We start from the raw sequence: 21,055 nt of genomic DNA on the forward strand, positions 1-21,055 counted from the left end.
TTACAGTCACATCCATAGCATTTACTCCATACCAGACATTATTCTAAGCGCTTTATCCATACTCATTAGTCTTTATGATAATCCTAGGAGGTAGTTATTATTATCCCCAATTTACAGTTGAGGAAACTGAGATGTATAGAGGTGAAGTCAACTTGGCCAATGACACATAGCCAGTAAGCTGTAGAGCCAGGGTTCAAACCTGGGCAGGCTGGCCCCAGAATCTGCTCTGATGCTACATAGGAGAAAGGGGGAAACTTTGGCTTAAGAATCAAGAATCCTGGGTTTGTTTTCAACAGGGCTGCTGCTCCCCTGGACACAGGAAATTTGGCCCCATGTTCTTTCCTCTCTTGCTGATCCTAAGCTTATATACCCATGAAAAATATTGCCCACTAAAGAAACAATTTTTTGCAAAATGTTGGAATGTTTGTGAATGGTGCTATATGTGAAGGTGATAATGTGGAGCAAAGGAAGGGATCTGAGTTTTGGTCCTGCCTCTGCCACTACTTTACTATCTGTGACATTGACAAGTGGCCCTGATTCTCTGAGCCTCAGTTTCCCTGGCTGTTCCAGATGATCTTTGGGGTTTTCTTCTAGCTGTCATAATCTGTGGGCTCTTAGTCATTGGTTTGTCTGGTTTCCATCCCCTCAAAGTAACCTCTGTCATCAATATTTATCACATTCCAACTGGGTTCATGGCTGAGTGCTTAAGTTGAGGAGCTGAGGAAAGGAGTTGAAAATGAGGGGAGTTGGAGGGGAGACACTGCCTCACAGTTTCTGAATTTCCTTCAAGTGAGGAGATAACCTTACTTCCATTGATTCAATTCCAGCTGGGAGACTTGTATGCTTTTGTGGAAAGAGCAAAGAGGTGAATTTTGGCATCAGCTAAAACTTCTAATCCTGACTGTAAACTTGCCAAGTGGGTCACCATGATCATGTTACTTGATTTCTCTGAACCTCAGTTTCTTCAAACGTGAAATGTAGGAATGTCTACATTGGAGAAGTAGAAATTCTAATCATTAAGTGAAATAAAAATAAAATGTATATGGATCTATCTCTATTTATCTGTATCTAAGTCTATATCCACATCTACGTCTATATCCGTCTTGCCCTTAGCAGAGTGGCTGGCACACAGAAGGCGCTCTCTTCTAGTTAGAGGAGGAGGAGGGAAAGGACAATCCTGGCAGTGGAGATGCCCTCTCCCAGTCCTCTGGAGCTTTTGGGTTAGTCCTGGTGTCTAGTCTGTGTGCTGGTGCTGCAATTTGTGAGACCATGTTTCCTGTGCTAGCTGGTGCTCAGCTCACTGATGTGGGCACACTAGAGGTCCCCAAAGATCTGTTCCATGAATGAGCACCTTTTTTTCTGGTGACAGGAAAAGGATGGGAGGAGGGATCTCTTGAGTTGTGCCCATTTTCCTGCTGATGCTCAGGGAAGCTGTGGCTTGAGGAGCCTCAGGAGGCTCAGCCGAGGGCTGGGCAGGCAAAGAGCTAGGGAGGCGGTGCACCACCAGCCCAAGGGAGAGGGCTTGTGGCAAGGACTGTGGTGACAATGACAGTGGGAGGGCAGCGGGGGAGGAGGAGGGCTCTGTCTCCTGAGAACACAGTGAGAAGAGGCTGCAAGGAGGTAGAGGGAAGAAAACTTTTTAAATGAGGAGCAAAGATTCTAAGAGCACAAAAGAGAGAGGAGAGGGAGGGATCCAGAGGGGGAAGGGGGTGGAGAGAGAGAGTAGGAAGTGGGAGGAGGGAGGGCGACAGATACGGATTAAATAGAGGGTGGAAGAGGAGCAACTGACAGGCTCAAGAGCAAGAAACAGTGGGCAGTCAGAGAAGAGGCGGCCAGAGAGCTAAGAAGCCAATGGAAATTCCAGAGAGGAGGAAGAGGAGAAGGTAAGAGTAGACTTGCATTTTACGAGATAAAACTACCAGTTGGTGGGAAGTAGCCAGAAGAGAGAGCCTTGAATTCCAGGCTGGATAAGAGCAAAGTTCTTTCTCTGTACCTGTGAGTTTATTCTCTACCTTTCTCACCATTCCCTTTGATGGTGAGGTTTGGGTATATTAAGGAGGACGGTTTCTGAAGCAGCAGATAAATCACTTACTTGATTTGTAAGGAGCTGTAGGAATGTGAGTGGAGGCCCTTGGAGTTAATCTACCTCTTGTGGAGTTGTGGTGCCCCAGGGGCACCTTGCAAGCGGGTCACCAATCTATTACCAAGGACTTTTGTTAAGATGGAATTGGCCCTTTAAAAACACAAACCGTCCCTGTTTTACGATGTTTCTTCTAGGCTTGGAATCTTTTTTGAAATGCTTTCCACAGCATCTAGGGGAGTGTTTTAATTTTTTTCCCCCTAAGGCATGTTAGATGGTTTAAAAATATTCCCTGCTTAGTTTCCTGCAGAGTATCATGTCCCTGCTGTGCGTTGTGAGCAATCCGGCCTGCCACTCACTGTCGGAGGAAAGAGGCTGGTGAGACCCAGAGAGGAAGCCGGCGGGGAGAGACACCCACTGAAGGTCTCCTTTCCTCCTGCGTGCAGGGTGAGGGAGAGGGCCACAGGGCAGAAAGGTTTCTGTCAGCTCCTTGACATCTCTTCTGAGAATGTGGTAAAAGACCCTGGACTCAGGGGCTGAGAGACCTGGGTTCTGGCCCACTGAGTGGCTGTGTGTCCTTGGGCTGGACACTTCCCCCTTCCGGGCCTCAGTTCCCTCATCTCTAAAACAAGGTGTTTGAAGTAGAAGGATCCTTCTGGTTCCATTCAGCAGTAACATTGTACAAGGCTATGATTCCTTAGGCTCAAAGGTGCCTCAAACCACTGAAAAAGGGAAGCTTGAAGTGAGGATTTTACATCCTTACTGTACTTTTGTTCCCGCTCCTTGTATCCCAGCTTAATGGAGGGACTCCTGGTTCTTACTCCTCAGCATCTCACTGGGCTGTTTCCTGAAAAATGCTCTGGTACTCCGGGTCCGAATGGCCTGAGAGAAGGAAGGGCAGTGCGAGAAGCACTGGACAGAAGCCAGGAGACCTGGGAGATATCCAGCAAAACTGAACAGAGACGAGATCAAAGGCAGTGCAGGCACCTCCATTTGCCTGGTGGGGTGGGCTCATGGCTCGGAAGACAAGCTGGTATTTAGAGGCGTCCCAGCCTGACTTTCACATCAGTGGGCCAAGTGGCCTCTGTCTCTCCCACCCACTGCCCCTACAGTCACAGCCCAGCCCAGACCCTGACTCACTGCTCTCTGGGGTCAGCTCTGAACTTCCTACCTTTCGGCCAGGTTCCCCAGGGCGGCAGAGCTGTTCGGAGCCTGCTCCCCTGGCTGTCCCTCTTAGCCTTTTCTTCACTCAGCAGCTGCCAAGGAGCAGTCCCGGTGGCCACAGCACACAAAGCAGAGAATACCGGGAGGTGTGTTACCCGGCTTCCAACCTGGCACCCTCTGCACATCCCCTCACCAGACACGTGAAGTTTCTAGAACCATGGCAGTAACGTGAGCATGCTACCCTGTTCTGCCACTGCCTCAGAACCCCAGAGATGTTCTTGCCGGGCCCTTGAAACTGGTTATCGATCTTGTCTCCTAGCTGCTCACTCCTGTGCCCCCTCCTGGTCCTGGACTAAAGTCCTAGGCCATTAGAAGTGGAAGAGGTCTCTTAGACTGCCATCAATCTTTTCTTTGACAAATAAGGAGAACAAGGAAGTGACTTGTTGAAGACGACATCGTGAGTCAGGGGCAATTCAGTTGGGAGAACATCCTGCTCTGCTCACTCACATCTAGGGCTCTCCTGACTTCTATTCTTGGCTGTGTTTTCCGAGCCTCTGTTTCTCCCCAAGCCTCCCTGCTTCTTCCATTTAAGCATCTCTACAACCCTATTTTCTGTCAGTGACACCCACTCGCCCACCTGCTCCTCATCATCTCCTCTGGCTGGTGAGGGGCATATGCAGTGGAATGTTCTAGGCTCTAGCAGCCAGCAGGGCTACCACAGTGCCCCCTGGCCTCTTGGATACTGGCTGATCCCACCTCTGGGCCCAGCCAATTAAAGCATCACAGGGAGCCTATCTGTGTGGATCAATCAGGACAGGAACTCTAGGACCTGCATTCCTCCAGGCCAGGAACACCCAAGGCCCAGGCTCTACCCTCCGTCCCAGGGAAGATTTCACCCACCAGGGATTCCAGAGCTCTCTGTGGGAACTCGCCCCACCTCGGGCTCAAGGATTGAGCTGACGAAAGGGGAGAGAGGCCCATTTTTCCAGGAAAGCTTCAGGTCTCCTAGAAGAGAAGCTGACTTCCTTTCCATAGTCAGAAGCTGCTGGCTCCCGGCAAATGACAGCTTAATGCCACTTTGTAAATCAATTGTTTCTGACATATTAGCAAATCATGGGCAAGTTAAACTTCACCCTTCAACAATCTGCTCACCTTTATAAGGAAAGAGAGTCAGGAGGTCTCAGAATCCGAGGTATTGCAAAAGCACAGAGGGGTCTTAGAGTTTATCTAACCAAGGGGTAGGGCAGGAGGAAGAGCCTGGGCATTTGGCGTCACATTTGGGTTAGAATTTTAGCTGTGTGACCTTGGGAAAATTATTTAATGCCTCTGATGTTCAGTTTCTTCATCTGCCAATCCAGCTAATAAATACTTTCCTTGTAAGGTTTTATGAGAATTAAATGAAATAATGTATTTAAAATGGCTATCACACTCTAGGTGCTCAATGAACAATAGAATAATAGGGTAGGATTTAGGTCACCTAGCGCTCAGCCCAAGTCTCTTTGAATTGCGTCTCATTTGATGCAAAGGCCTTTCCACAGTGAAGGCTCACCATGACATATAATTCTGAGAAGACTGCTTGGTCTTTATGACCAGAGATTTCTTCTGGGACTACAATTGCTGACCTCTAAGTTGGGAGTCAGAAAATCTGGATTTGCCTCTTGGCTTTGTTACTAACTTGCCATCTATCATAACTGGGCAAGTCACAAACTCCCTGGATGTTCTAACTTAGAGCTAGAAAGGACTTAGTAACCATCCAGCTCAACCACTTTGTTTTACACATGAGCAAACTGAGGTTCAGGAAGGAGGAATGTCCTGTCTAGAGTCACAAAGAAACAGCTGGAACCAGAAAGAGCCTCTCTTGTGAGGCTCCAGTTCACAGAGCCTTCTAGAATCTTAATCTAACCTGGCATCTTTGTGTTCAGAACCTCAGGAGAGGGCAGATGTGGTTAGGAGTCAGGATGCCCTTTCTTCTCAGATCACAGTGTAGTCAATCTCCTATTTCTCTTCCAAATAGAACTGAGCCAGCTTCAAACCTACCCGGTGGACAGGCCTTCAGATTGGTGATCATTCAAAAGTGCTGCAGCACCTCAGAAGGAAGGAATTACGCAAAGCACATATTTTATAATATGGGCTCGTATGGAGTCCATCTCATGGCCCAAAAGCTTGAGTTAAAGAAAAGTTCAGAGACAGCCTGGACCAATCACAAGAATGAGAGGGGCCTGATCTGAGTGGGGCCCTGCACCTCCCTTCCTCTCCACCCCTGCCTCCGAGGGTCTTCATGCCTAGTGAAAGAACTAATTTACAGTTAAATTAACATCCGTTTCATTGCTCATGTTATCCCCACCTCTGATAGTCATCCTTCCCCACTCAGTGCCATGGGGAGATCCTTGCAGTGTCACTCTAACCAGCCTGCTGCACTGTCAAATTCTGCATCAAGTTGGCTAGTTAGATCATGTTTGAGAGGAGCTGTTACTGGAAATGTCAGAAAAGAAAATAAGGAACTGACTTTATTGAGTGTCTACTAAGTGCCAGATACTGTTCTAGGCATTTCCACATACACCTATTGTTTAATCCTCATGAGTAAACTTTCCTTTTGTTCACATGAGGAGGAAACTGAGAAGTTAAATGACTTGCCCACGGTCACACAACTAGAGAGTGATGGAGGAAGGGTTTGAATCCCATTATTCCTTATGAGCCGTGAGTCCCACCACCTAACTATTCTGTTTCCGTGGCTCTTGTTATGATTTAACATCAGTGGAACCCCAGAGCCTGCCGTTTGGCCTGCTGAGAACCCGGCAGTAGACGCTGCTGCAGCCAAGAGCACTTACTGGCTAAAAAAGGAAATAACTTTCCATATGTGAATTCTGGCCAAATGGTGGCAGACGCTGAAGAGTCTGGGAATCCCGAGCACTGTGGGTTGAGGGCCTTGATATAATCACTAATTCTAGGAACAACATATGCAAGGGATGGTCAGCCAATAAGCCAGAGGCTGAAAGGAAAAGTGGGAAAAGCTTTGCTTCGGGGAATTAAGAGACTGGAGTTCTGGTTACAGGTTAGTCACCAGCTGTCAGTTCTGGGGCCTCTTTGATTTTTCTCTTCCTTTTAGAGAAACAGAGAGAAAGCAGGCTTTGGAGTCAGGCAGACCAGGTTCAAATCCCTTATCCAGCGTTTGCTACTTGTGTGACTTTGTACAAGTTTCTTACCCTCGGAACCTCAGCTTTCTCAGCTGTAAAATGGGATACTACTACTTTCCTAGCAGGGTTAATGTAGGATTAGAAGGTATAGTTGTAAAACGGGAAACACTCAACTTAGTGGTATCTGTTATCACTATTACCTCACTTCCCTGCACCCTAGTCATCTCGTATAAAAATGAGGGGTTGAGTTTGATGGACCTCTAGATTCCTTTCAGCTCTACTGTATCTGATGTGATGGTGGAAATAAAAAAGAAATATAAGCATTTCATGAATATAATTCTCACTAATAACTGCATAGGTTTTAATCAACTCTTTGGGGTAATTAATAAAAACCACCCAGTATTTCATTGTAATTGAATATCTTGATTTGCCACTCCCTCCTGTCCACTCCTTGTAAATATTTCTTCTTCCAACATTTTAAGAAGAGAATTACTTATCCTAGCATAATTCTCTTTCTCCACTGCCTGCTCCCTTCCACCTCTTTGGCTTTAAAACAACTGTCTGCAGCAGGGTGTCTCTGAGTGGACCACTCTGTCCTTGCCGGAATAAAATAATTAAATTGAAAGAGGAGCTAATTATCTGCCATTGGCTGGAGTAAGAGGAAAACTAAAGTGATACTTTATCTCCCCCATCTGTCTCTTTCTCCTTCTCTCTCATCTTGATCTCCCTGCCCGCTCTATGGTGATCAAGGTTCGGGGGTGCCAGCCCCCAGGGATTTCTAATTCTGAGTGCGGTCCCCATGGACTTCTAATTCCAAGAAAGGTGCCTATACTGGCCAACGCCGTATCTGTAGCTACAGCATGTACCTCCCCTGAGGCTGAGGTAGCTATCCCAATCCTAAATGAGAAGAAAGTAAATTTAAATGTGAGAATCACCCCCAACCACTTACAAATCAACTCCCTAGCCTAACAATTATCTCAAACATCCCTGCATCAGTCATCTTATGTACAAGTGGCCTGCCTTTGACTGGTAAGGATTTCCAAAGAAGGGAACTTTAGGTGATTTAGATAGCATCTAGTCTAGTCATCAAGGCAGGGGCATCGCTGTCCCGACAAGACAAGAGCTGGGTTTGATGCCAACTCCACTGCTTACCAGCCATGTGGTCTTGCTCGTCCCCCTCTCTGAGCCCTGTAGAGAGGAGACAGGATAGCCCTACTTCCTCAGGTTGTTGTGAGAATCAAATGAGAAAATATGTATCAAGAAACTTGCAGAATGTCTGGCACATAGAAAAGTCTCAATAAGTGTTAGCTTATTTTGTTATTATCACCTAGATTCAAATTCTTTTTTTGTGTAACTCTGGTAAACTAGAAAACGGAGCCGAGAATCTCCAAGGATGATGAAGATTTCTGAGGTAGCTGAGAATCAAGACCACTTTCTCATGTAATCTTCCCTATTTATCCATTTTAAGGAGAATCTATTGGGCTGAGGGAAAATCAGAAAAATGTACTTTAATGAATAAGGTCTAAAGAGTTCTGAGATTATGGTTATACTTGCACTTCACTTTATAAAGCCAACTCTGATGGCTGGCAGAGCATAGGAGCTCAGTAAACACTTCTGAGCCGAGCTGCACTGACATGATACTATGCCTAAGGCATCCTTTAAGTGAGGCCCTTTGGGTTCTTTTACAACAGAATTGTCTTAATTGGGAAGCAAGTCAACCCTGCCCTGTGCCACATTCCACTGTATGGCGTGTAGAATTATAGCATGGACCCAGGGGATTGTTATTATTACTATAAATAATGACCTTTTTTGAGAACCAGAGATCTGTTAGATACTGTCCAGAAACATGTGTCATTGTCCAGAATTAGACTCAGACTCTGTGGAGTGGTCTTATAATCTAATTTTGACAAATCTGAGTGAGCTCCCCAGTGATCTGTGGGGAAGAGGCAGAGAAGGAATAGTCCATGGTGACTGTTTCTCTCTCATGAGCAGAAGGAAGGCTTAGTGGCTTCTGTCTCCCTGGTGTTCTGGTCACCATAGTCATTGAGCAGGTACCCCTAGGCCAGCCTCCCAGGGAGACCCCTCTATGGGCATTTGGTGTTTTGAGTGACCTGAATGCTGTCATTCATCCATCGTTGTTGTTTTTAAAAAGTATGTAATCAACCTACCAGATGCAAGGCACAATATTACACACTAGGGGGGAAGGTAGGGTAGGAGGACTTCAGGGGGAGGATATGATGATGAACGGATATGGGGCTTGTCTTCAAGGAGCTCAGGCTGTGTTAGAAAGACAATACACAGTCCTGCAATATACAGTAGATCAAATAATTCTCATTATGTGTGTGAAACTCCAATGGCTTTACAGTTCAGCCCAAGGCACACCTGCTGCCTTGGGGGGACACAGAAATTGTTGTCAAATCCTCTACTAGAAGGGCTGCTATGTGTGGCTCCAGAGGACAGAACTAGAATCAACAGAAGGAAGAAAATTTTCAAGGCATGCCTATGGCAGCTTCTTGCTCACTTGCAGTATGCCTTCTTGAGCAGGAAGGACGAGGGAGCAGCTTCAGCAGTGTGCTGGGCAGCACCTGTCACCCGCAGCCTACCTAGTTTATGCTGCAGCCATTACTGAAGGACTGCCATGAGCAGGGTGATTACCAATTGTGCAGTGCCTCATATCCCCCACCCCATGTGGGGACTGTGTCAGATTAGGGTCTGCCCACAGGAGCAAGTCATGTACTGAACATGGTCCATTATATAGCTTGAGAACTACTCCAAACTCCTAGGCATGGCCTCCAAAGCCCTCCATAATCTGCCCCTGCCTACTCTGCAGACTCTCTCTCCCTGTTCCGCTCACTCTCCTCTGAAACCCACTGATCCTCACTTGGTGGATTTGCCTATGTAATTGCCTTTGACTGGAATTCCATCTCTTTCACACCTCCCCTCTCCCCCAACTCCTCACCTCTACAAACATCACCTACAGCTAACTCCTATTCAAGGGTGGCTTCTTTTGGGAAGTCTTTTCTACCCACCCCTCACCCCTACCCCTGGCTGGGTTCAGTATTCTTTTGTGCATCTGCATAGCATCTGCAGGTACTTCTCTTCTAGTATTCACCATATTCGGTTGTGTTCGCATCCCCCACCAGACGATGAATTCCTTCAATATAGAGTCTCATTGATCTTTAGGTCTCTAACTTCTAGCACATAAGCAGACACTCAGTACAGTCGTACCTAAGAGATACTGTGGGTTTGGTTCTAGATCACCCCAATAAAGCAAATATCACAATAAAGCGAGTCACGCAAATTTTTTTGTTTCCCAGTGCATATAAAATTTATGTTTACACTATACTGTGGCATATTAAGTGTGTAATAGCATTATGTCTAAAAATAAAGTATATACTTTAATTACAAAATACTTTATTTTTTGCTAAAAAACGCTAACCACCATCTGAACCTTCTGCAAGTCATAATCTTTTTGCTGGCAGAGGATCCTGCCTTGATGATGATGGCTGCTGACTGATCAGGGTGGCGGTTGCTAAAGGTTGGGGTAACTGTGGCAATTTCTTGAAGGATAAGACAATAAGACAACAATGAAGTTTGCTGCATCAAATGACTCTTCTTTTCATGAACAACTTCTCTGTAGCATGCAATGCTGTTGGATAACATTTTACCTACAGTAGAACTTCTTTCAAAATTGGAGTCATTCCTCTCAAACCCTACCACTGTTTTATCCACTAGGTTTATGTAATATTCTAAATCTTTTGTTGTCATTTCAACGATCTTCATGGCATCTTCATCAGAAGTAAATTCCATCTCAAGAAACCACTTTCTTTGCTCATTTGTAAGCAGCAACTCCTTATCCATCAAAGTTTTATCATCAGATTGCAGCAATTCAGTCACATCTTCATGTTCCACTTCTAATTCTAGTTCTCTTGCTATTTCTACCACATCTGCAGTTACTTCCTCCACTGAAGTCTTGAACTCCTCAAAGTCATCCAGGAGGGTTGGAACTAACTTCTTCCAAACTCCTATTAGTATTTCAACCTCTTCCCACAAATCATGAATGTTCTTAATGGCATCTGGAATAGTGAATCCTTTCCAGAAGGTTTTCAATTTACTTTGCCCAGATCCATCAAAAGAATCACTATTTATGGCAGCTAGAGCCATACAAAATGTATTTCTTAAATAATAAGACTTGAAAGTTGAAATGACTCCTTGATCCATGGGCCGCAGAACGGAGGTTGTGTTAGCAGGCATTAAAACAACATTAATCTGATTATGCATATCCACCGGAGCTCTTGGGTGACCAGGTGCATTATTAATGAGCAGTAATATTTTGAAAAGAATCTTTTTCTGAGTAGTAGGTCTCAACAGTGGGATTAAAATATTTAGTTAACCATTTTTTAAGCAGATGTGCTGTCATCCAGGCTTTGTTGTTGCATTCGTAGAGCACAGATAGAGTAGATTTAGCATAATTTTTAAGGACCCTTGGATTTTCAGAATGGTAAGTGAGCATTGGCTTCAACTTAAAGTCACCAGCTGCATTAGCCCCTTACAAGGGTCAGTCTGTCCTGTGAAGCTTTGAAGACAAGCATTGACTTCTCCTCTCTAGCTATGAAAGTCCTAGATGGCATCTTCTTCCAATATAAGGCTGTTTTGTCTACACTGAAAATCTGTTGTTTAGTGTTGCTGCCTTCATTAATTATCTTAGCTAGATCTCTAGATAACTTGCTGCAGCTTCTATATGAGCACTTGCTGCTTCACCCTGCACTTTTATGTTAAGGAGATGGCTTCTTTCCCTAAACCTCATGAACCAACCTCTGCCAGCTTCCAACTTCACTTCTGCCTCTTCCTCCCCTCTCTCAGCCTTCACAGAATTGAAGAGAGTTAGGGCCTTGCTCTGGATTAGGCTTTGGCTGAAGGGAATGTTGGGGCTGGTTTGATCTTCTATCCAGACCACTAAAACTTTCTCCATGTCAGCAATAAGGCTGGTTCACTTTCTTATCATTCGTGTGTTCACTGGAGTAGCACTATTAATCTCCTTCAAGAACTTTTCTTTTGCATTTACAACTTAGCTAACTGGTGCAAGAGGCCTAGCTTTCAGCCTGTCTCAGCTTTCAACATGCCTTCCTCACTAAGCTTAATCATTTCTAGCTTTTGATTTAAATTGAGAGACGCGTGACTCTTCCTTTCACTTGAACACATAAAGGCCATTTAGAGCTATTAATTGGCCTAATTTCAATACTGTTGTGTCTCAGGGAACAGGGAGACCTGAGGAGGGAGAGAGAGAGAGGGGAATGGCTCGTCAGTGGAGCAGTCAGAACACATACACGTTTATCAATTAAGTTTGCCATCTTAAATGGGTGCGGTTTGTGGTGCCCTGAAACAATTACAATAGTAACCTCAAAGATCACTGATCACAGATCACCACAACAAATATAGTAATCATGGAAAAGTCTGAAATATTGTGAGAATTATCAAAGTGGGTCAAGAGAAATGAAGTGAGCAAACACTGTTGGAAAAATGGCGTTGATACGCTTGCTCAAACCAGGGTTGTTACAAACCTTCAATTTGTAAAAAACATCGGAGAAGTGCAATAAAGCAAAGTGCAATAATGAGGTATGCCTATAAATGTCTGTGAAACTGAACTGAATTATACTTTTCCATAATCCCCTCAGCACTCCACCCAGTGCTGGTCACATCAAGGGAGTGTCATAAGCATTTGCTTGATTGTCTAAAAGCTGACCCCACAGGCCTTATCACTAAATGGCAGTGTTGTGTCTCAAATCACTCACTGTCCCATGGTGAACAGGAGATTTTGAAGACCCAAAGGGGGAGACATATGAATTGCTGGGCTCCATCCCTGGAGAGAAGATATACGGAAACTTTTTGGTGTGCGCCAGACTTGATCAGAAACTCTGGAGTGAAGCCCTGTTTCTTTGAACAAGTCTCTTATCTTCTCTACATGTTTCCCCTTCTGCAAACAGAGGCAGTAACCATCAACACACAAGGTAGTTATGAGTATTCATCCACTCGACAATAAAAATTGAGTGTCTATATGTCCTGAAGGGCTTCATTCTTGAACAAAACAAATATGGTCCCATGCTCTCGGAGTCAACAAGAGAATGTAAGAAAAGCACACTTTGCACTATGTGAGGTTTCATTTTTTATTGCTGGACTTACGAAGGAAGATTTGAGCCTCCCTAGGATCACTTTGCAATCTTACTTGTAGACCATTTTTTTCAATCATTAAGAAAGCATTTATTGGGGCTGGCCCCGTGGCCGAGTGGTTATGTTCGTGCGCTCCGCTGCAGGCGGCCCAGTGTGTCGTTAGTTCGAATCCTGGGCGCGGACATGGCACTGCTCATCAGACCACGCTGAGGCAGCGTCCCACATGCCACAACTAGAAGAACCCACAACGAAGAATACACAACTATGTACCGGGGGGCTTTGGGGAGAAAAAGGAAAAAATAAAATCTTTAAAAAAAAAAAAAAAAAAAGAAAGCATTTATTATATACCTAATGAGAGAATCTAATGCAGTAAGTATACAAAGTAGAAGAAGCCTTTTGACTTTGAGAAGTCTACTACCCATTTGAAGGAAAAAGCTGTTAAATCCTTGAGAGCAGGAATCATGCCTGATTTAATGAATTCACCAGATATCACTGAGTACCTAATATGTGCCAGGCCTGGAACCTCTTAGGTATTATTTTCAGTACCCAGAAGAGTTCTACGCACATAGTAGGGACTCAATGTGGGTTGAGTTGTGGGTTGGCTGATAGACAAGAAGCTTTTGGAGAACAAGTATAAGGCAGCATATAACCAAGCGCAGGAATGTATCCTACATGCTGGATGGTAATTTGGAGTCTTCAGCAGAGCGCAGGACACATTAAGGAGGGCTGATATCAATTTGAGAAGACTTCTCCTTTTCTACCTAGAGCTGTGAGGCCAGAGGAAGAGGTCCTGGCTATACGTGTATGTTCATGTGGGTTGTTCTAAATTGGTTGTCTTTGAAAACTGTGTAGGGAGGCAATAATGCCAACACAAGGAGAAGCACTGGGTCGGGAACATAGATACCTTAATTTTATTTCTAGCCATATAATACATAAAGCAAAGGAATAAAATGATTCATGCTGATTCTACACAAAAGCCTTCCTTTGGCCCTTTCCCTCTTATCCAAGCGCCATGTTGTTATTACCAAATAAGTTCCCTGTGACTCCTCCAAAACTTTTGCTTTGTCCAAGCGTATGACACACTGAAAGAGGATGCTGAAGGTTTTGGAGTGAAGAACCTTCAGAGTTGGGTTGTTCCTGTCCAGGTTTTAGGGGCCATCTCTTTTTGCCTTGGGGATTTCAGAACTTGTATCAGTTGCAAAGAGCTGTAGAATTCAATTACCCAGGGCTCTTTGCAGGGCTCTGATCTAATGAGGCCCTCGCCGACCCCCTAAACTCGAGTCAACCTCCTGCCATATGTTCCCATAGCACCCTGTACTTCCTTAATGCTAACACACACTGTGCTTTATTGCAATTATGTGTTTGATCTCTCCCCTTAATCAAGGGAAATAAAGGCAGTTAAGCTCAATAAGGCAGGGACTCCTTGTTTGTCTTTTTAAGTGCTGTATCTTCAGTGCCTCAGAAGATGCCTGGCACCTGGTAACCACTTAATAATCTTACTAAATGAATGAATGAAAGAGAAGAATGACATTGTAGGCAGAGGGAGCATGAGGAGCCAAGACAAAGAGGTAAGAAATTGTGGGCCATGTATACATGTAAGGGGAGTTGTATAGCTTAAGTATTGAGTATGTGTGGGGAACAGTGGAAAAAGATAAGATGAGGCTGTGCTGTGGAGGGTCTCAAGAGCAACTTAGAGAGTGGACTTTATGAGTGGTAGGAAGCCAGTGAAGATCACAGCTAAACAGTGAGGTCTGTTACCATCGTATTTGATAGAATTTATTCATGGCATGGGCAGCTTCCTTTGCCCCTCCTAACACACTTCCTGCTAAGAAATGGATAACAATCTACAAAGCATTTTATATGCTCTACACCCAGTAAACTCAATGAATAATCTAAAAGTTTCTTTGGCTGAGGTTGCCGGGGGCCTAAAGGGCCCCAGTGTAGCTGGGAAACTGACGTCAGCCAGGGAACTTTCATTTTTAACCTGAGCAGCTGGTAGATGGTAGCAACTATAAGTTTCTCTGACCTTGCCTGAGTCATCCAGGAAGTCACAATGAGAGGTCTTTCACCCTATCTGCTGTCCCTAGGGCCCATGGCGTCTGCTCCACCCCCGCCCCTCCTCAGCTAGTTTCTCTTGTTCCCTCCCGAGGAGGTATCCTTTCCAATACTGTCTTTCTGATAGTCCAGGATGTTCCTTTCCCGTACCTGGGCTTTACTTCTTCCAGGCCGGATTCCTTGGACCGCAAATGAGGGAGGCAGCAATTAGGCCTCTTGGCAGACCAGACCAAAGTGTCACATTCTTTGCCTGGAACTATTTTTATACATCCTTGGGGACTTGCAAGGAATGAGTGACAGAGTCAGAAGGTCAAGGGAAAAGTCTTCAGGGATTGAGGAGAGTTTGGAAAACTTGCCACAAATCCTGGAAGAATAGGACATTTGTTTCTTTCTTTCTCTTTATTTCTATTTCTGTTTCCCCTCTCACTTTCTCTCCTGTTCCTCCGTTTCTCTCTTCTCCTTTGTAACGCACCTCTCTCTACTTCCTACTTTCTCTTTCTCTCCCCTTCTATTCTTGCCCTTCCCCACCACTTTCCTTGCTTGTAATGGCTGAATTTTATTCTCAGTTCTTCTTTGTGGAGCACTGTGCTGTTTTTATAAATTTTCATAAATCCTCTCCTTACACTCTATGAGCGGAATAATAGTATCCCCATTCTGCAGATGAGGAAATTGAGACACAGATCCAGTAACTTCTCCAAACTCAGAAGTATAAACAGGGGTTTGAACTCCACTCAACTAAGCCCAAAACTATCTTGTCTTAACTGTTACATGATCTCTTTTTCTCCATTTCCAACTCCCCCTTGTCTTTTCCCTCTTTTTGCTCCCCATCTCTCCCTCCCTTCTCTCAGACACTCACCACATCCTGGTCCCTGCACGTGTATGGCTGACTGTGAAGGTGCTGAACGCTGTGCACGTGCCCAGAAGAGATGACAGACCATTCTAACTCTTATCTAATCAGTCATTTTCCTTTTGAGCAAACGCTCCAAAATTTTCCACATTTGGAGGCTAAGGGAGTGGGTCCTTTATTTCACCACCTGAGGAAAAGGGTGGATGTCTGATCACAAACCAGAGGAAAGGCCTCAAGACCTGGGTGGGTCTTTGATATGGAGGGGAATTGAGATAAGGCTCACTCAAGGACACCCTCATTCCCAGGGACTCTGCATACTCTCAGGGTTGGGAGCGGCTGGGCTGGGAAAAGACAAGGCCAGGAGGCTCATCTCTGTCAAGGTATCAAGTCAGGAGCCAGGGAAACCTGGACTGTGAAATGTGGCACCCCTGCCCTGTTCTTCCTCATACGCATAAAGAATGTTCAGACAGGAACCAGGGGCACATTGGCAGCAAAGATGCGAAGCTCAAGGTTGGAACTTGACAACCTCTAAGGTCCCATGAGAATCTGAGGTTTTATGATTCTAAGAAGGGAATATTTACGTTCAATTCCCTCCTATTTTTTTTTGGTCATTCTGTTGATTAGAATTGGTTAGAGGCTTAAGCCATAAGGACATTTATTGCTCATCAAGTAAGAATTCTGGAGGTAGGTGATTCAACTGTCAATTCAGAGGTCTCAGGGCACTGGCTGGCATTTCAGAGATTCTCTGGGCAGCTTCAGACATATTGGCTCACACAACCATGTCCTCAGGCAGGAAGGAGGGGGGTGGGAAGGACTTCAAGTGAGGCTCCCTCCATTTACTGGGGGATAGAAAAACCTTTTCTAGGGCACTCCCTCCACATTAGACTCTCCCTACGCCTCGCTGACCAGAACTAACCGCAGTGGAGACTGAGAAAGTGATATTTGGCCTTTTCACCCTGCTAAGGGGCTGTAGGCAAGGAACAGGGAATTGGTTTGCCACTGGGTAGGAAACACCAGTGCCTTCCATCCCCTCCTTCCTTCACTCAACCAAGATTTACTAAATACACATGTTGGGCCAGGCTCTGGGCTAGGTGATGATGATACAGAGGAAAAGATAGTCCCTATTTTCCAGGAGCCCCCACTGGAAGAACATAGACAGGCAGAGGATTACAAAACAAGAAGGAAAGTGTTGGAGAGGACTAAGTGTCCCCAGGGCCACCACATGAGCAGAAGAGGCTCAGCTTGAGGGAGAAGGGAGGGCTAGAAAAAGCAATGACTGGGTTGGTTTTGAAGGGTTAATAGGATTCGGCTAGGAGAGATGGGGCATACAGGAGGCAGGTGGGAGGAGGGCATTTGGGAATTTTCCAGGACTTGACCTGTCTGGACAAAGGGAACTAATGGGAACAGGCAGGAAATGAAGGCCTGATGAGAGAAGGTTTTGTATGTGATATAAAGTCTGGGGCATTTATTCTGGGTATGAGGATGAACAGGTCTGTGCGTGGGTACCTTCTGCATGCAGAAGGACAAGCCAAGCTGTACAGTTGAAAGGGCTGCACTGTACTGAGGTGGAGGAGATCGGCATTGCCAGCTGCTGCCAGCTGGGGGAACCTGAGTACTCATTTGCAATACCTTTAGCTGCAGTAACCAAACACGGACTTGTTGTCCTCCTCCCAATATAGCCGGTCCATATTAGACGGTTCTGACTGTTAGAGAATGCTTCCTGAGAGGCCAAATTGGCCACTCCCACCCTCACTCTTTCTTCCTCCACATAGTTCTGTCCTCTGTAGCCACAAAAAATTCTTTCTCCACCTGACAGCCATTCAAACACATGGAACATTTGTGGTATTTTCAGCATATCACATACTTCATTTCATTTAATCCTCAAAATCCTCTGGTGTAGCTATTCTCGTCCTCATTTTACAGACAAGGAAATGGACTCAGGGGGGTAAATGCCAGAGTCACATTTGCAGACTCGAGTCCTGTGTTCTTTCTACCACTTGTGTTTGTCCAGGTTTGGTCCTTGGACTGCCTGCATCAGAATCACCAGGGTGCTTGTTGCAAATCCAGATTCCGGAGGTCCACCCCTGACCTCCCGAAGTAGAATCCCTGGGAGTAAGAGTATAGAATCCACACTGGAACACACAGCTTAGTTGATTTCCAGATCCACCATACTGTAACCTGCTAACACGACCACTCTGATTCTTCTTTCTTTTTATCTTTGCTGAGGGGAAAAAAAGAGAGTTTTTAGGTGAATTTAACTTCTTTCTTTCTTTCTTTATTTTATTAATTGCAGTAACGTTGGATTATAACATTATATAGCTTTCAGATATACATCATAATATATTTCGAATTCTGTGTAGATTACATCATGTTCCCCATCCACGAATTTGACTTCTAAGTTGCCCTTTCTTAAAGAACACAGTGGTATGGATCAGTGGAATCCCAGAGCTTGACTGGACCTTCCAGACTTTTGCAGAAGCATCCCTCTCTTTTTCTCTCTTTCTCCCTCCCCCATTTGCAGAAGTCTTGGCGTTTGTCCTCTGCTGAGCCAAGATGGGTGACTGGAGCTACCTGGCAGAGTTCCTGGAGGAAGTACACAAGCACTCCACAGAGATTGGCAAGGTCTGGCTCACAGTCCTCTTCATATTCCGCATACTGGTGCTGGTCACGGCTGCTGAGTCATCCTGGGGGGATGAGCAGGCTGATTTCCTGTGCGATACGCTGCAGCCTGGCTGCGAGAACGTCTGCTACGACCAAGCCTTCCCCATCTCGCACATCCGCTATTGGGTGCTGCAGGTCATCTTCGTCTCCACACCGTCTTTGGTGTACCTGTTCCACACCATGCACAGGGTGCGCATGCAGGAGAAGCAGAGGCAACGGGAGGCAGAGAGGGCCAAACACGTGCAGGGCGCTGGCTCTTATGAGTACCCAGTGGCTGAGAAGACAGCGCTGTCCTGCTGGGAGGAAGGGAATGAAAAGATTGTCCTCCAGGGCACTCTGCTCAACACCTATGTCTGCAGCATCCTGATCCGCACGACCATGGAGGTGGCCTTCATTGTGGGCCAGTACCTCCTGTACGGGATCTTCCTGGACACTCTGCATGTCTGCCGCAGGAGTCCCTGCCCCCACCCCGTCAACTGTTATGTATCCCGGCCCACGGAGAAGAATGTCTTCATTGTCTTTATGCTGGCTGTGGCAGGACTGTCCCTCTTCCTCAGCCTGGTTGAACTCTACCACCTGGGCTGGAAGAGGATCAGACAGCGATTTGCCAGGTCACGGCAGGGCATGGCTGAGTGCCAGCTTCCTGGCCCCTCTGCTGGCATAGTCCAGAAATGCACACCACCGCTTGACTTCAATCAGTGCCTCGAGAATGGTCCTGGGGGGAAATTTTTCAATCCCTTCAGTAACAAGATGGCCTCCCAGCAGAACATAGACAACCTGGCCACAGAGCAAGTGCGAGATCAGGAGCAGATTCCTGGGGAAGGTTTCATTCATATCCGTTATGCCCAGAAGCCTGAGGTACCCAATGGAGTCTCCCCAGGTCACCGCCTCCCCCATTGTTACCAGAATGACAAGCCTCGTCTCAGCAAGGCCAGCAGCAAGGCCAGGTCAGATGACCTATCAGTGTGAGCCTCCAGCGTGAGGGAACCAGAACCAAGGGGGAACAAAGGAGGCTCAGAGAGGGAAGACGTGTCCGTTCTGACCGCGTCTCTCTCATTCTCATCACTGCTCTGCTCCTTTTGGGCTCTGGATCTCAATAGCATTGCTCATTTATTCCAGAAGGTATGACCAGGGCTCAGCAAGTGCAGTCAGAGACATGGCTACCCACCCAGGCTGCTGTCCCTTCCCAATCCTCTACCCAGTGTACTCAGTGAAGCCTTTCAGTTTACTCATTGGACAAGGAAGAGGAAGAGAAGGGAACCATGGCAAATCTGGCCTGGGACAGATAGCCAGAGGGACAAGATGACTCTCTCTACATGAGCCAAATACCAGATGGGTTCTCCAAGTCTCTATGGCTTCTGTGTGTGTGCGTGTGTGTGTGTGAGGGAGATTGTCACTGAGCTAACATCTGTGCCAATCTTCCTCTACTTTATATGGGATGCTGCCACAGTATGGCTTGAAGAGGTGTGCTAGGTCTGTGCCCAGGATTTGAACCTGTGAACCCCAGGCCGCTGGAGCAGAGCATGAGAACTTAACCACTATCCAACTGGGCGGGCCCTCCTTTTGGCTTTCCTGACCTGATCTCTCTTCCTGCTGCAAGGAAGAGCCCAAAGTTCCCAGCCAATAAAGAGCATGAATGAAGGAACTTGTGTTAGATGTGCCGTTCAATCTATTGTCTCCTTGGGCCATACTTTAGAGTTCTGGTGAGGTTTCTTTAGGCCGCCCTTGGCTACCCCCTCCCTCTACCCAGTCTTACTTAAAAAGAGGTCATTGGAACTTGATCAGCAGCCTCAGCTTTACAAGTGCCTTGATCTGTACCTCTGGCAAATGTCCCACCTTGGTGATGTTGCAGCCTTTCCTTCTGGCAGAGTGTACAAGCAGCCTAAGAAAGTGCAAGCTCCTCTAGGGAGTCACTGTGTACACAGACTCCACTGGAATTCCTGCCACCACCTGTCATCCTGTGGCTCTTTTACAGTTCAACCCAATGATAGAAACCATCCCTTCTCTTTCTCCCTTGGCTGTTCACTCAGTGTTCCTCCAAAGACCCTATCAACTGGAATGCCCCAGAAACTGTCATCGTCTCTCAGATCTTGACCAGATCACAGCCATGGAGACCAGTGGAATTTCCCTGGACCTATTAAAACAAAGAGGGCATTGTGCTTCTAAGATTCCCCTTGGGAAAAAATAATTCTGCTGTGAAGATGAAAATAAAAAAGGAGAGAAAATACTGGAAAAGGATATTTCCCTCCTATTTATTTCCCTTGCTAACTGTCAACTTAAGAGTGCCAAGAGGTGGTGCCATGACAGCTATAGAGGCTCCCCAGATCGCTCTCTCCCTGGAGGATTTAGTCGGGGCATGGAAGCAGTAGGGGAATCTCCAGCTCCCTTGGCAGGGCCCTTGTTTAAGAGCATAGAGATTCCTATGGTGCTCCTGATGAGACTGCCACATGGGGACTTCAAAAAAGCCCTGCCTTCCCCAGGGACTGGCCTGGTTTCTCTATTCAGTCCACTCATAATGGGTGGTTGCCATTTTGGATGAAGATAAAGGATACTCAAAACTGAATACCAAGACTTATAGGGAGATGATTACTTTCTAAAATGCATATGTGTGTGTGTACACGTGCTGATAGACCGGGTGAAGGAGAGGGGAGTCCTGAAATAAGGAAAGGAAATCTTAGGGAAAATTGTGTCTTCCTGCCCTCCTTTCTAGATGCCTGGCAGAGAGCCTGAGCCTCACTGTTTTCAGTATCATCAGCCTAAACAGATAGGCATGAAAAGTAGGAACAGAGGAGGGTGAAGGCTCAGAAGGAGGCTCAGCCTCTGCCTTACCTGCCCATCTCTAGGCCCCTCTGTTGATACCTAGATGTTATTGGTAGGTGGAAAGAAGGGTGAAGATAGAGAGGTGGAGGGAACTGATTGGGATGCCAGTTAGAAAAGAATGACTGG

General features: G+C 46.0%; 1 protein-coding gene and 1 pseudogene across 4 annotated transcripts; one reads left to right on the forward strand and one right to left on the reverse strand.

The window, feature by feature from the left end:
• Positions 1–1,583: 1,583 nt before the first annotated feature.
• Positions 1,584–19,754, forward strand: GJA5 (gap junction protein alpha 5). Of its 4 annotated transcripts, none has more exons than XM_005610214.4 (3): positions 1,745–1,883; positions 2,381–2,527; positions 17,970–19,754. In XM_005610214.4, exon 3 carries the CDS (start codon positions 18,002–18,004, stop codon positions 19,076–19,078), a length of 1,077 nt encoding a protein of 358 aa, XP_005610271.1. In that variant the 5' UTR covers positions 1,745–1,883; positions 2,381–2,527; positions 17,970–18,001; the 3' UTR covers positions 19,079–19,754. The 4 variants fall into 4 exon arrangements, with proteins under 4 accessions (XP_005610270.1, XP_005610271.1, XP_070123217.1 ...); XM_070267116.1 differs by having other exon boundaries at positions 2,381–2,503; XM_070267117.1 differs by lacking the exon at positions 2,381–2,527 and adding an exon at positions 13,987–14,114 and having other exon boundaries at positions 1,755–1,883.
• LOC138924184 (tigger transposable element-derived protein 1-like) lies at positions 9,813–11,589 on the reverse strand (annotated as a pseudogene).
• Positions 19,755–21,055: the final 1,301 nt, after the last annotated feature.

The sequence above is a fragment of the Equus caballus genome, chromosome 5, assembly GCF_041296265.1.
Source record: "Equus caballus isolate H_3958 breed thoroughbred chromosome 5, TB-T2T, whole genome shotgun sequence".
In the NCBI taxonomy this organism is placed as follows: Eukaryota; Metazoa; Chordata; class Mammalia; order Perissodactyla; family Equidae; genus Equus; species Equus caballus.

What these genes read in the sequence shown, in the direction of transcription:
- GJA5 (XM_005610213.4), top strand. Translation starts at nt 18,002, where the DNA reads ATGGGTGACTGGAGCTACCTGGCAGAGTTCCTGGAGGAAGTACACAAG.